The following is a 14068-nucleotide window of genomic DNA, read 5'->3' as shown; positions in this document are numbered from 1 at the left end:
GGCCCGGCCTGGCCCGGCCCCGGCCCTGGCCCCGGCCCGGCGCAGGACACCATGGCGCGGCGCGCCTCCTCCCTCCTCTCCTTTCTCTCTCGTTCTCGCGCTCCCGCCCTCTTCCCCACTCCCTCTCTCCCTCTGCAAGCCTCCCGCCTCCCGCCAGCCCGCCCGCCCTCCAACAGGTTAGCTCATTGCGGGACGTTTATAAAAACGAAGTTCAGGTTGGGAGGGGGCCTGGGCCGGTCGGGGGGCCGCCTCCCTCCTCGAGGGCTCCTGCTCGGGGCCGTGCCATTGGCTGCGCGGGGCCACGTGGGGGTGGGGGCGCGGGAGAGCCGGGCTCCTGGCCCCGGCCCCGCTGGACCCACCCACCCACCCCGGCCCCCACCCCTCCCCAGCCCCTGAGCAGCCCACCTCCCCTTCCCGCCCTGCCCGGGACCCTGGCGTTTGCGCCGCAGCCACCCCAACGGGCTGACTGAGCGACCAACCATCCCAGGCCCTGTTTGCGACTGAGGCGGGCGCTGCGGCCTGCGCCTGGTCTCTACCGAGGCCGTTTTTGCCACCTCTTCTAGGCTCCTTGAGCTGCACAACTAAACGAAGGCCAACGACAGAAATGGTCAGAATGGTGTGCAAACAGACTGATTTTTTTTTTTTTTTTTATCGTGTTGCTTAAGCACTCGGATTAGCTGACCTAGACCCCAAACCTGAGGGAGCTAATTTTCCCGACCTTGCTACGGGGGCAAAGGCATTTCACGCATGTTATTCCAGGGGATGCTCCAAATTAAGACCAATTGGAGCAAACCCTGCTTATATACACATTGTCCGCCTGGAATATGCTCGCAAAGCGCCCTGTGGGCCAGGCGCAGAGACTCACAAATAAGTCAAGCGGACGAAAAGACTCGGCACGGAAACCGGACGATCTGCCCCCAGCGAGAATAGCCCGCTGTCTGGTCCACGCTATTCGCCTCTACACTCGGGTCAGTCGGGAGTCCTCTCCCGAGCTGAGCTTCCCAGGCCTGTCGCAGCCTCCCCTGGCGCTTAGAAAGAGTCAGCTTAGGGTTTCAGGAGAAAGCCACTCGCCACCCCACCCGCACAGTTATTCGCCTCTCCCGAAGCCGACTCGTCTTCTGCATTTTGCAGTCACCACCCACCCCCACCCGTCACTCACACCGATTAATTGAAAACTTCACTTTCCCAGGGGCCGTTGTTTCACTTTCTTTTCTAAGCTGCCAACTGCAGAGCCCTAAGAGTGGCAAACTGTTTTTCCAAGCAAAGTTGGGGCTCGTGATAGGAGCAGCTCCGAGGTTTGAGTGGGCTGCCCACAGCCCCGCGAGGATGTCAGGGAGCACAGTCCTGACCCCTCTCCGTCCCTTTGTGTCATTTCTAAGCCGCTGAGTCCCAGTTCACCAACCTCCATCTCAGCCATTAATACAAAACTGTGGCGAGAACTTTGGTGAATTTAACGTTCCACTTTAGGAACGACGTCCGAATAGCTGAGGGTTCTTGGGCGGGGGTAGGAACCCTCAGAGAGAGCCCATTTGAATCTGTAGTAGCAACTTCCCAGGCCAGCCCATCTTCAAGAAAATCACTCCCTGGAGCCTAGGATTGGTGAAGCCAGTTTCTCACCTAGCCCCGTTGTTCATGGGTCCAAGACAGAATCTGGATGGGGCAGAATAAAAGAGACTGGGCCTTCTACTGGAGCAGAGTAAAAGAGCCCTCTTGGGCCCGGCCTGGCATTGCAGGGTGGGCTGCTGGTGTTTGGAGTGTTGACACGCAGAACCCAGTAACCATAAAAGACTCAAATAAAGGGGAAAGTTATGAGAGGGGCGCTGGAAAGGAAAAGCGGGAGAATTTGATCTTTTTGAAGTCTTAAATATGTTCATGATCAAATTTGAGACAAGATGAGCCTAAGCCTTTGCAGAAAATTGTAGGTAATAGGAATTTGCTGATGAAAACAATTTTGGCTACTTGAGAGAAGGCAAAAACTAGCAATGGAAGCTGCACTGGTAGAAAGAAAGAAGAAAGAAAGAAAGGAAAAAAGAAAGAAAGAAAGAAAGAAAGAAAGAAAGAAAGAAAGAAAGAGAAAAGAGCCAGTGCTAGGAGATAGAGTTACTGACTTTTTAAAGAGTGTGGCTAGATTCTCTTTACCCAACACTTTTGGTACCAAACCAATCATGGGAAGCTACTCTGGAATGCTCTTACTTTTCTTTTGTCTCCTTTTCTTTTTTTCTCAGAAGGAGAAAACATAGAGATACTGGACACTTTTTTTCTGTGACTTCAAAAAACAAATTTGTCGAAATATTTCTAAAACACAATTGGAACCAACAAACTTTCAGTCTCTTAAAACTAAATATTCCTGTGATTTTGTGCCCTGAGTCATCTGTGCAATTTTCTATCTGATAAATACTTTTAAAACTGATTATATGCTTTAAAAAAAATGAAGAAAGTGAAATTAAGATGGGAAAGAACTTGTCAAGTTTTGCTGTTTTCAGACAGCCTTTTACTATTTATTGGCTTGATTATCTGTGCAGCAAATTAAGTTCTGCAGGACTGGGAGGAAAGTCTGAATTCATGCCCTGGTTTAAAGACGCTTCTCAATGATGGTCCCGCCTCCAGTTCCCCTATGGGACTCTCAGGAGGACTTGAGGTTTCTCTGCCTAACCTCGGGAGTGCTCAGAGACCAGTGAGACTCTGAACAATAAGGAACATTGCCTCTTGCTATCCTGCTACTGAACCTGCTTTCACTATAGCCTGTAGTCTTAGGGGAGAGAATTCCCCTTAGAAAAGAGGCTCTGACTGGACCCTCTAAGGGCCCCTAACCCCGCAGTCCAGGTCACCCACTGCTTGGATTATAGTGCTGTGGTTGAGTACCAGGCCAAGTCGGGGCTGCTCTTTTTATGAACTAATAAGACACATAGTTTACAAGTGGGGGTGTTAGGGAAGAAATTTTGAGGCTGAGTTTTTAGAAACATTTTATTTAGTTTGTATATGCTGTGTCCAAGCTGACTTCAGGTTTAAACTTAATAGGAATAATTTTCTTAAACTGATCAGAAGCACAGAGTGTGTATGTTTGTGGATGTATTAGGTTGGAGCTTTAACAACATAAATAATCTTTGTTAAATGAAAATCTTTGAAGCCATAAATGTCTCCAAACACTGACGTGTTATTCAGTGAAACCAGTTTGCCACTTTTTCTGATTTTGGTGAGAAACTCAGGATAGCCCTTTACTGTCCACAGTTCCACTCTGCCAGGATGAGGGACTCAGATCAGTTCTGCCCTCCTCTCTCACCACTCACTCCCCTTCCTCCTTTCCCTCCACAAGCATGCTTTTTTTGGGAATCAGTTATGTTCTGAAAGTCACATTTTCTTTTTCTCCTTGTAGATGATCTTTTAAGTCATGTCCTGATCATGGGGTGGGGAATGGGTAGATCCAGGCTGTGATTTAGATTTATTGAAGAACACACGTTCCTCTGCTTGCCAAGAGCAGTGAACTCAATTAACCACATAATCGGTGACCATTGGGTCCAGGAGAATAATAACCAAGTCTTATCAGAGTAGGGTCTTAAGACTCCTTTGAAAGTGTTATCCAGGACACCCTCCTAATTAATTGTAAAACGCCAAAAATTCACTGTAAAAAGTCTTAATTCCAAAGTAAAGTCTTAAATCCAGTGGAGCTGGCTGGACAGTGTTCTTAACCAGGTCTGTGCCCTGACAACTTTGGAACTAATCTTCCCTCTGCAGACAATACCCAGTTCACTCGGGCTGGAAATATCTAAAGGTATTTTATATATAAAACAAAAACAAACCTAGGATGAAGAAAGTGGTCTCTAGCAAAAGCCAGACAGTGGAATCCTTAGTTGAGAACTTTTTAGGTCTGAAATGTATTCTGCTTGGATGTAACAATGGAATTGAACTTTATTAAATGTAAATTATTTGCAATAAAGAAAACTCATCAAACCCGAAGCGTTATTTGGTGAAACCAAGTTTGCCTTCCACAAGGCAGCTGGCCCTTGTTTGGGATGAAGAGAACTCCTCCATTCCTGGCGAGAATGAAGCACTTGGAAAGTTTTCCCTTTCAGAGAAACGTTCATCTCCCTGCGGAGAGGATGCGGGAGGGTTACTTGTTGCTCTTCTCAAAAACAAAACCTAGGACCGAAAACAATTTTCTGCTGTTTTGTTTACATCTCAAGCTGTGGGATTGTCCTCGAGAAACACTTGTCTAACAATATAATTTTTTACTGAAGACCAGAAAGTGCTAACTCTGTCGGCCTTTTGGAGTGAAAGGGAATCTTCCTCTCTCTTCCCTCCTCATTCCTCAGAGCACGCCGTCTTTATGGGGAATCCAGGTGTGGTCACCTGCAGAGTAAAAGGAGGAAGGTTAAGGAAATGCCCAATCACCAAGGGGCGGAGGTGGAAGGGCGCAGGGAGGAAGGAGAAGGGGCGAGTAGTCAGGCTTAGCTTCCCGGATGGGCGGCGTGCAGTTCCCTAGGCCTGGCGCTAGATGTCCCTGCAAGTTTTCCTGTCGCGTCTCAGGGCGCACAAGCTTCAGGCCGGCAGCCTGTTTGAGTAGCCTCAGAGTTCATGGAGAAAATATCCCTCCACCCTGGTGAGGTGCCGGACTGTAGGGGGAAGAGGGAAGAGGGAAGGGGGAGAAGAAATCGAAGCAGCCATAGAGATCTGGGAGAGACAGAGAGCTCCAGGCTGGCCTGCCAGTGATGTTGCCAGGAGTAAGCTGACAGTAAGGAGTCCAGCCCGGAGTCCCCAAACCAGAGACTTCCCTTATAAACCGGAGCCTCAAGCCAGGGGCCTTCACTTAGCCTAAAGAAAGCGTGCACGGGATCCGTAGCCCAGGTTCTAGCCCTCCCGCTGGCCACCACATCCAGCGGACCCAGTCTTGGAGCGCGCTTACGTCCAAAAGCAGGCCCGCGAGATTTTGGCCCATGGTCTGGGAGCCTTCCACTCAGAAGAGGAGAGCCAGGCTCCAGTGGACGAAGTACCCTTCCCTCCTCTCTGGTAGCACGGGCAAATTTTTATCTTCAGTCGACCAAGAAGTGGAGAACCCATCTCCTCAAGAAACAAATATTCAGTCTGAAGACCTGCCCCTTCTCCCCAAATTAGGTCTCTTTAATGTGATTCCTTTTTTTGAGCAGAAATTGCTTTTCAGCCCATTTGGGGAAAGTCGTTTGCACACCTTCACCCTTAATGCATCTTCAAAATTCCTATCAAACTACCCGGAAATGGTGTGGATTATTGTCTTGTTTTACTAAGTCCTGTACCATGGCAGTGAGTAGGGGGTCTTGATCGCTCAAAAGCAGTGTCAAAAAAAAAAAAAAAGGACATTTGATAATCCCATTCTCCATCTCAGCATCCACTTTCTGGGAGAAGTGCAAGGTTTAGGGATTTCATTAATAAACACCAACAGAACTATGTTTATCTTCTCTCACAATCTTACACAGTCTCAATGTCTTTAAGGTAAACCTGAATTTGAAGACATATGCAAAATGAGAAAATCAACCAGAAATGTTGCCCAAAGCTTTTAAGTACCTTATAACTTAGATATTATATTTAAAAAAATGTTTAAATCAGAGCAAATCCCCAAACCTGTCTGTGTGGAAGGTTTCTCATCTCTGAGAAAGGGATAATAATATAACTGCTTCCTAGACTTGCTGTGAGGTTTAGCCAAGATAATATATGTAAAAAGCACTTGTAATTTCAGAGTAAAAGCTATATATGTGTTGATCAATATCACCACTAGTAGTAGGTGTGGAATCTAAATAAATGAAGGGGCATTAAATATTGTAATGTAATCACTGCCTCTTATGCAATATTGTCTGCTAAAGGCAGTTTAGTGAAAAATAATAGGTGCCTTGTACTGTGGGCAGTCTTCCTGATGTTCTCGAATGTGCTTTTTGTAATATATAAATGCGCTAGAATACAAAATATTAGTGTTAGTGAGAAGGTGCTATAGCACTTCCCAAACCCTAATGAATGAACGTGGTCCCAGGAAACGGTGTTTTCCCTTTTCAACAGACCGAGGTCCGGTTTGGCGCAGACTTTGAGACCAGATGTGAGGGGTCCCACAGGGAGGGAGGAAGCGGGAGATCCCCTGGCTGGGTGAAAGAAGGGTCGTTGTACCCACCCCAGCCGTCAGCAGCGACTTCTGCGATTGAAAGCGGCTCGCTACCGCCGAAACCGCGAGGAAAACAGATGGGGGCGCCAAACGACAGCAATAAAGGCATCCGCGACTTCCGCCTAGGTCGCGCCTCCACCCAGACCTCCCCCACCCCCACCCCGCCCAGACCGTGGCCCCATTCCCTCCCCCTACCTCCCTCAAGTATCCGAGCCCGGACCGAGGTGTCCTATTCAGTCCCCAAAGCAAGCGGGACTAGGGAGGTACCCTGTTCAATGTCCTGGACAGTGGCACCCCTCCGCTGGGCGCGGCCTAGTAGGAGCGGTGGAGCTGGGCGCCTGGACTGTGTGGAACGGGGAGGGTGTGGTGGGGGCCGCGGCACAGCTGCGCTCTGAATGCGTGAAGGGCCGCAAAGCCGGCTCGAGAAGGGCTTGTAGTGGTCTGAGTCGGGTGGCCTCTGGGGCAGGGGCAGAGGTGGACGCCGAGTCAAGTCCTCCTTTTGGTACCCGAAGCCCACTCCGCGTCCCGCGTCCCCCTTCACCACCCCAGACACCGTGTGCTTATCCAGCTTGCCATTTCTCACCTTGGGGGAGAACTCCGTTTATTACCTTAAGGAGGTGGAATTGATTTTCTAAGCAAAGCTCACGTTGTTGAAATAAGTTGGCGCCGAGGGGAAAAGGAGAGAAACTTTTGGCATTGACTACATATATAAATGTATATAAATATACTTCACACCTCGCCTCCCCTTACATTCCTGACGCGCCCCCAGCGGGTCCAAGGTTAAAAGGAAAGCGCCAACAGAGAGATGGACAAATAGATCCTGAATCTGCCCCTAACACACCCCGATGAGCTGGGTGTGGCGGCAGGGAGAAGAGGGGGGGGTCTGGGTTGGGGTATGAGTTGGTGCTGAGGCGGGGATGCAGGACCCGCGCCCAGCGTCCAGACTGTCAGGGGCTCTCGGCTATTTCGGAAGCTCGCAACCCGACCTCAGTGGTCCCGTCCCGATCCTCCGCTGTCCCCGCCCGTGGCTGTGGGTCTCTCTGCCTTCGGGCTACTGGCAGGAGGACCAACACAGTGCATTCGGGGTCCGGGCAGGGTGGGGCGCAAGCGCGGGAGTCGATTTGCAACGGCCTTGAGTAAAGATTGATCTTCATTAAAATGGTTGCCACCGGCGTCATTATGACCATCAAAGTTATCGCCAAGAGGCTCAGCCGCCAAGCTCAGGCCGTGAGGAGCCGCAGCAAAACTGGTCCGCGACTGTCGGCGCCCGGAGTCCGCCCGGAGAGCACCGGGGGCTACAGGTAAGGGGCTGGGGTGGGGGCGGGGAGGCGGGAGAGAGGCGCGGGAACGGGGAAGGGCGGGCCGCGGGAGCGCACGGGAACAAGGCTCTCTTCTTCCCCCCGTTTGACCTCGAAATCTGGCCATTTATTCTCAGACAATTTGATTTGAGGAGCGAGGGGGAAAGCTGGCAACATAAAAGGTAGATTTGGGGCGGCCCATATGGCGCTGTAAATCGTGACCGTGTTTAAAGTTAGCTGTCGAATTCTGCTATGAAACCGGCCAGCCGAGTTCGTTTCCCCCAGGGAAAATGCGCAGGCGAGGAGCCTATCCATCAGCGAGATTATAAAAGTAAAAATCCGGGACTTAAAGTTCAGAACTCACTCTTCAAATGGTGTTAAAAAATCAGAGAAGACCTAATGATTTCCGTTTGAAGGCGCGGGCCCAGCGCACCTCCCCAGCCACGTAGCACTAAACTGTTTTCAAAAGTCTATGGGATCTCTCTCTCTCTCCCCCTCTCTTCTTTTCCTGGATGCGAGAAGAGCAGCCAACCTGAGGCGAAGAAGTGGGGGAGAGAGAGAAGTCGGCATCCTATTTGTTAAATAAAATACATATTTGGTTCTGAAATTCAAAAGATAAGTAATCCAGACAGGAGCGCAAGGTCTTCTCCTTACGCAACTCTTCCTACATCCTCCCCCTTGTCCCCCCTCACCCCCCTCCCAATTGTAAATGTTAAAAAAAAAAAAAAAAAACCCACCTTCCCTGACGATCTACTCTGGAAAAATCAAAGCATTATCTATTATTTAACACGTATCTGTGTCCGAGGAAAAATGAGGAAGGCGCTGCATGATTAGGACCTAAGGGGCAACCCAGCAAACTGAGAGCGTAATGATGCCCCTAAATGAAGGGGGAAATGTGCCGCGGAGAGCTCTATTAATCAGACTGTCAATTTCATCCCCGAGGCCAAACCCCCGGGCGAGCAGCAACGGCTCTGAGCCGGCAAAGGACCGGAGCCTGCCTCCTCACTTCTTGTCTCTTCAAGCCTTCTACCTGGATCTATTTGTCTGCTCCGAAGCCGCCTTCATTACCCACTGACAGGAGCGTGTATTTATTTGCTTATAAACCTGTTACAATAAATGATTATTCGAACGGCGTCATTCGTACCTTAATGACGAGCGAGCGTTACTTTTTGATGAATGACATCTTGGGCTTGGAAGGATGTATGGGTCATTTTGACCAGTCATTCCCTCGCTCTGGCATCCCACAATTTTTCCGCCTCCCTCCAAAAGAGATAATAATATTTAGAGGCACTCGCTGGGGCTGAATGAGAATTAGCCCTAGGCGCAACCCATCATTAGGACGGGACAGCCGGACCACTGTGACATTTTTTAGAAAGCTGAGATGATGGAAAGAATAAGAAAAGAGATGATTCTGATGGAGAGAGGGCTGCACAGCCCCACGGCCGGCAAGAGGTTCTCCAATCTGTCCGACTCGGCTGGCAACGCTGTACTCGAGGCCCTGGAAAATTCGCAGCACCCGGCTCGCCTCAGCCCGCGCCTGCCGTCCGCCCCCCTGCACAGCGCTCTGGGAGACCTCCCTGCCAAGGGCAAATTCGAAATAGACACTTTGTTCAACCTGCAGCACCCGGGAAGCGAAAGCACCGTCTCCTCCGAAATCTCCTCTGCCGCGGAGGGCCGCAAAAAGCCGGGCCATTATTCAGAGGCGGCCGCCGAGGCGGATATGAGCAGCGACGTGGAGGTGGGCTGCTCCTCGCTGCGCTCCCCCGGCGGCCTCAGCACCGCGCCGCTCAAGGAAAACAATGGCAAAGGTAACCGCGCTGCTTGCGCCGCGCTCTCCATTCCCACCCTCCCAGTTCCTCCCGGGCCGCCTGTGCCCCTCTCCTGCCCTCCGCGAGCAAGCTGCAGCAAGCTGGCGCAAGTGGGGGGGGGGGGGGCGCCTACGGGGAACCGTGCCTTCCAGCTCAGCCTTGAGTTTCAGAAAGGCGCAGGCCTGGTGCTCCAGGCCCGCCTGCCGGCTTGCCCTGTCTCTCGAGTCCGAGAAAATGTTTCTGTGCGCGGCTCTAAAAGCCGGCGAGAGCCGACCGACCTCTAGCCGGCCGCTGAGGAGCGCTCTGCACTCCGCTGCCTCGGAGCTCCCAAGGCCGAGCGGAGGGGCCGTTCTGAGTAAGTCGGAGGCAGCCTCGCCAGGCGCCTCTGGGAGACCTACCTGGGTCAGCGGGAGAAAAAGAGTTGAAAAGTTAGGTCCACTCACTAAAGGTTCTGGTTTGAGTGGCTGCCGGCTTAACATTTTAAACCAAACTAAAAGACTGTCAAAGAAGGGTTAGAGGCTGTGCAGAAAGCTGCCCCGTGGTCTCCAGACCATAGCGAACCCAGAGCTTCACAAACTGCACCTAGATGTAGACATTTCCCCTTGGCCAATATTCCCACTGAGTTGAGAATTCCAATTATTATTTTTTTAAAACACCCTAATTGAGTTCTTATTATTTGGTTACGAAGTGCTCTCCAAACTTTATTGATTCCATTAACGGCAGCGATTTGTAGGTGTGACAGACCCCATCGATTCAGGCAGCGCCTCGCTTCCTCCCTCGGCTTCCTCCACGCGCGCACAGCCCCAGCGCGGGGACCTCGGCCCTACAGTGACTCATGCGCTGTGGCCGTTTGTTTGCCAGGGTACACGGAGAGCGGTTCCGCCGCGGGTACCACGACGTCTGCGTCGGGCTCCGGCCTCGGCAGCCTGCATGGAGGCGGCGGCGGCGGCGGGGGCGCGGCCCTGGGCGGCTCCAGCTCTGGTGCGGATCAGGTGCGGCGCTACCGCACAGCGTTCACCCGCGAACAGATAGCGCGCCTGGAGAAGGAGTTCTACCGGGAGAACTACGTATCGCGGCCCCGCCGGTGCGAGCTGGCCGCTGCGCTCAACCTGCCCGAAACCACGATCAAGGTATCCATTCAAATATGCGCCTGTTCTAGCCTCCCTCGGGGTGTCTGGGTTGATTTTTGTTTCTCTTTTCTGGGTGGCTAGATTTAGCTGGGATCTGGAAACCCGCGGAGAAGAGTTACAAAAAAAAAAAAAAAAAGGAAAATTGGATTATTTATTTCTCAGTTGCCGAATGCGAAGGGCTGGCTGGCCTGGGAAAGCCCTGGTATAGCGGAGCCGGATCCACAAATATTCGTGCTTGTCCAGGTCCCCCTAACCCCTGTCCATGGCTCCACGTTCCCGGCGAAGGCAAGCAGACTGGTCTTTGTTCCTCTGGTACGAACCAGACGTGGAACTTTTCATTTGCTCTTGATCTTGGAGATTTATTTTCTATATAAATTGTTACAACACGGAGAAAAGGATATTGCATTCTAAAAATCGATTGGGTTAAGAAAGTAGTTTCCCAAACATTTTTCTCCTGCGCAACGGGAAAAAGACAACCTCCTGGGGAGACAGCGCAATGAAACGGTCCTTATTTAGATATTTTAGGTGATTAACTTTATACGTCCGGGAGAGAGAGATGGCAGGCTGGGCAACTTGGTGAATACTCATGGAGGATCTGACACTCTAGAAAAGCAGGAAACTCCTCAGGATAAGGGAGGAGTGTAAAGATCTCCCTTTGGTTTCCTCAGGCTTTCTTTAATTTAGAAAATTATGTCTTCATTAAATACAAGGTTGGGTGGGTAAGAAAGTCCTCTTCCTAGTTTAAGAGGATGTTATTCCTGCCACTTATTCGAGGCTCATGATTCCACAAAATCATTCCTTCAATATCAAAATCGGACCCGTGAACCTCCGGGGACTCGATACCTCGCGCGGCGACCTTTTTATATGATAAAAGCTGCTGCCATCGCCTCTCTTCAAAGGCGGACTAGAATCCCTGTGAAAATCTTGGGATTGAAAGACAGGAGCGGGTGGGTGGCGGGAAGGAGAGGAACCGCTGGGTTGGGACGAGAAAACGCAGCAAAAAAAGTAAGGGAGCTATGGCAGCAGTTGGACACAGGGTAGAAATCTTTGCGTTGAGAAGGTGTGTCTGCACTGCGCCCGCTCCGTCCGGCAGGGCGGGCGGAGGAGGCCGGGAGCCGGGCTGGTCTGAGCGCAGGCCGGGCCCTCCGAGTCTCCGGAGGGTGGGGAGGCCGAGGCCGGGTGGTCTGAGCGCAGGCCGGGCGCTCCCGAGTCTCCGGAGGGTGGGGAGGCCGAGGCCGGGTGGTCTGAGCGCAGGCCGGGCCCTCCGAGTCTCCGGAGGGTGGGGAGGCCGAGGCCGGGCTGGTCTGAGCGCAGGCCGGGCGCTCCCGAGTCTCCGGAGGGTGGGGAGGCCGAGGCCGGGCTGGTCTGAGCGCAGGCCGGGCGCTCCGAGTCTCCGGAGGGCGGGGAGGCCGGAGCCAGGCTGGTCTGGGGGCGCGGGCCGGGGCGCTCCTAACTGGGCCGTGCGTGGCTGTCCCCGCAGGTGTGGTTCCAGAACCGGCGCATGAAGGACAAGCGGCAGCGCCTGGCCATGTCGTGGCCGCACCCGGCCGACCCCAGCTTCTACACCTACATGATGACGCACGCGGCCGCCACCGGAAGCCTGCCCTACCCCTTCCACTCGCACGTGCCGCTGCACTACTACCCGCACGTGGGCGTCACGGCGGCGGCCGCGGCCGCGGCGGCCTCCGGGGCGGCCGCCGCCTCGTCGCCCTTCGCCACCTCCATCCGCCCGCTGGACACTTTCCGCGCCCTCTCGCACCCTTACTCGCGACCCGAGCTGCTCTGCAGCTTCCGCCACCCGGGCCTCTACCAGACGCCCGCGGCCGCCGCGGGTCTCAACAGCGCGGCCTCGGCCGCCGCGGCTGCAGCAGCGGCTGCGGCTGCGGCCTCCTCGGCCGCCGCGGCCGGGGCGCCCCCCAGCGGCGGCTCCGCGCCCTGCTCGTGCCTCAGTTGCCACAGCAGCCAATCTGCCGCCGCAGCCGCCGCCGCCGCCGCCGCAGCCCTGGGCTCTCGGGGGGGCGGTGGAGGCGGCGGCGGTGGCGGCGGCGGTGGCGCCGGGGCCGCCGGGGGCTCGGACTTCGGCTGCAGCGCCGCGGCGCCACGCTCTGAGAGCGGCTTCCTGCCCTACTCGGCCGCTGTGCTTAGCAAGACCGCCGTCAGCCCGCCGGACCAGAGGGACGAGGCGCCGCTCACCAGATAACTACATGGCCGCCGCCAGGGGGCCGCGCCCGCAGCGCCGAGTGTGCCCCGGAGTCCCCTCAGCACCCTCCGCGCCCCCCGGGCACACACGCGCCCTCTGCGCGCTGCCCACTGCTACAGCTGCCGCCAGGGGGCGCCCCGGCGCGGGAGGCCGAAGGGAACCTACCGGAATTGGGGGGAAAGAGCCGGCGCAAAAGCGTCCCCCAAATTATTTCTATTTTTGTATTTGCTACGCAGCCGCCTCCCCTTCTCCAAGTATATTTTCTGCTGCCCAGGCCCACTTCCCGCCTCTGTCTTGAGCTCTTGAGGTCTCCTCTAAGACAATCCCCTCATCCCAAACCACCCCTCTGGGGTCTGGGGCCCTGGCTGTAAACCCTCAGGCCGCGGTTACTCGGCTGAACCACGTGGCCAGAAGCAACGGGGAACCAACAAAGAGAGAAGGGAATGGTGTGCGCTAGTGCTTTGTGCGGGAGGGAAGTCACTTCCGAGGTTCCTACTGCTGCTCCCCCCCCCCCATCTTTTCTTTTCATTAAACGAGGGTGAGGGTAGGTGGCAATTTTTCTCTCAGCCTGAGCTTTGCTAGGGGTCTATCGGAGGAGAGCGGGAAAATGGGAGGTCTGAGGAGAAGGCCGGGAGGGCGGGTGGAGAGCGCGGGAGGCTGCGGGTGTGCCTGATGAGATGGTTTAGTGCGTGCAGGAGCGAGGCCCACGAGGCTGTGGCCGCCTTCCGCGGGAAGGACAAAGCAGACGTGGAAGGGGGCTCGCCTCCTCTCTTTAGACCAACCACCGTTCTCTTAATTTTTGATTTGGAACGGACGAATCTAGAATATTTTATGCAAAAAGTAATAACTGAAGAGGTTTCCACAACCAGGTCAGAAAAAGAAAGGAATAGGAAAAGAAGGGGAAGGAAGATTGACAGATCGCTGGAGTATTTGAAAAAGGGTTTTCAGCTCAGTTTTGCAACTACTGGGTTCCACTTCATCTTGGAAATACTTGAATCTCTAGATATATGCTATTAGCCCGAGGCCTTTTCTTAGACAGTTTTCTGAGTTCGAACTCTTTCCGCCTTGTCCCTTTCGCTCCTCGCTTTCCTATTCCTCGGGTAAAATGGTTCTGGCATATTTCTCACGCATGTCTACTGCGCCTTCGCCTCTGCAATGCCACCGCTGGGTTGTTGAGATCCGCTCTACGAACCCCGGCTACTGGAGGGGTTTCCTTGAACTTGAAGAAAGGCACATCAAAACTCACCAGTGTTAACTGCCACGTCAATTTTGATGCTAATAATGTGCAGATTATGACGAAAATTGCCAATCATGCTCTCTGATGGACCTCCTTTGAATGTGGAATTGGAGAAAAGTTCCCCGCACGGAGACCTGCTGTCAAATACTAACAACCCGCTAAGGGAAGTCATTAGGAGAGACGGATAAGAGACTTGGTACATAAAACATTGTTCTTGGTGCATAGAATGTATGTTATTTAATGTTATCTCTGTTACCTGAAGTGATTTCGCAAA

General features: G+C 53.3%; 1 protein-coding gene across 1 annotated transcript; it reads left to right on the top strand.

Annotated features, from left to right (window-relative positions):
* The first annotated feature begins 8800 nt into the window (after positions 1 to 8800).
* Positions 8801 to 12557, top strand: EVX2 (even-skipped homeobox 2). Its single transcript, XM_066344869.1, has 3 exons — positions 8801 to 9227; positions 10089 to 10357; positions 11838 to 12557. The coding sequence occupies exons 1-3, from the start codon at positions 8801 to 8803 to the stop codon at positions 12555 to 12557; spliced, it is 1416 nt and encodes a 471-aa protein (XP_066200966.1).
* Positions 12558 to 14068: the final 1511 nt, after the last annotated feature.

Source organism: Saccopteryx leptura, chromosome 7, assembly GCF_036850995.1.
Source record: "Saccopteryx leptura isolate mSacLep1 chromosome 7, mSacLep1_pri_phased_curated, whole genome shotgun sequence".
Lineage (NCBI taxonomy): Eukaryota > Metazoa > Chordata > Mammalia > Chiroptera > Emballonuridae > Saccopteryx > Saccopteryx leptura.
This window is presented reverse-complemented; position numbering and strand designations above follow the sequence as displayed.

Excerpts from the sequence above, each read along its gene's own strand:
- EVX2 (XM_066344869.1), top strand. The coding sequence starts at position 8,801 with ATGATGGAAAGAATAAGAAAAGAGATGATTCTGATGGAGAGAGGGCTG. Across the intron at positions 9,228-10,088 it reads CAAGGAAAACAATGGCAAAG|GGTACACGGAGAGCGGTTCC; the intron begins GTAACCGCGCTG and ends TTTGTTTGCCAG. Across the intron at positions 10,358-11,837 it reads TGCCCGAAACCACGATCAAG|GTGTGGTTCCAGAACCGGCG; the intron begins GTATCCATTCAA and ends CTGTCCCCGCAG.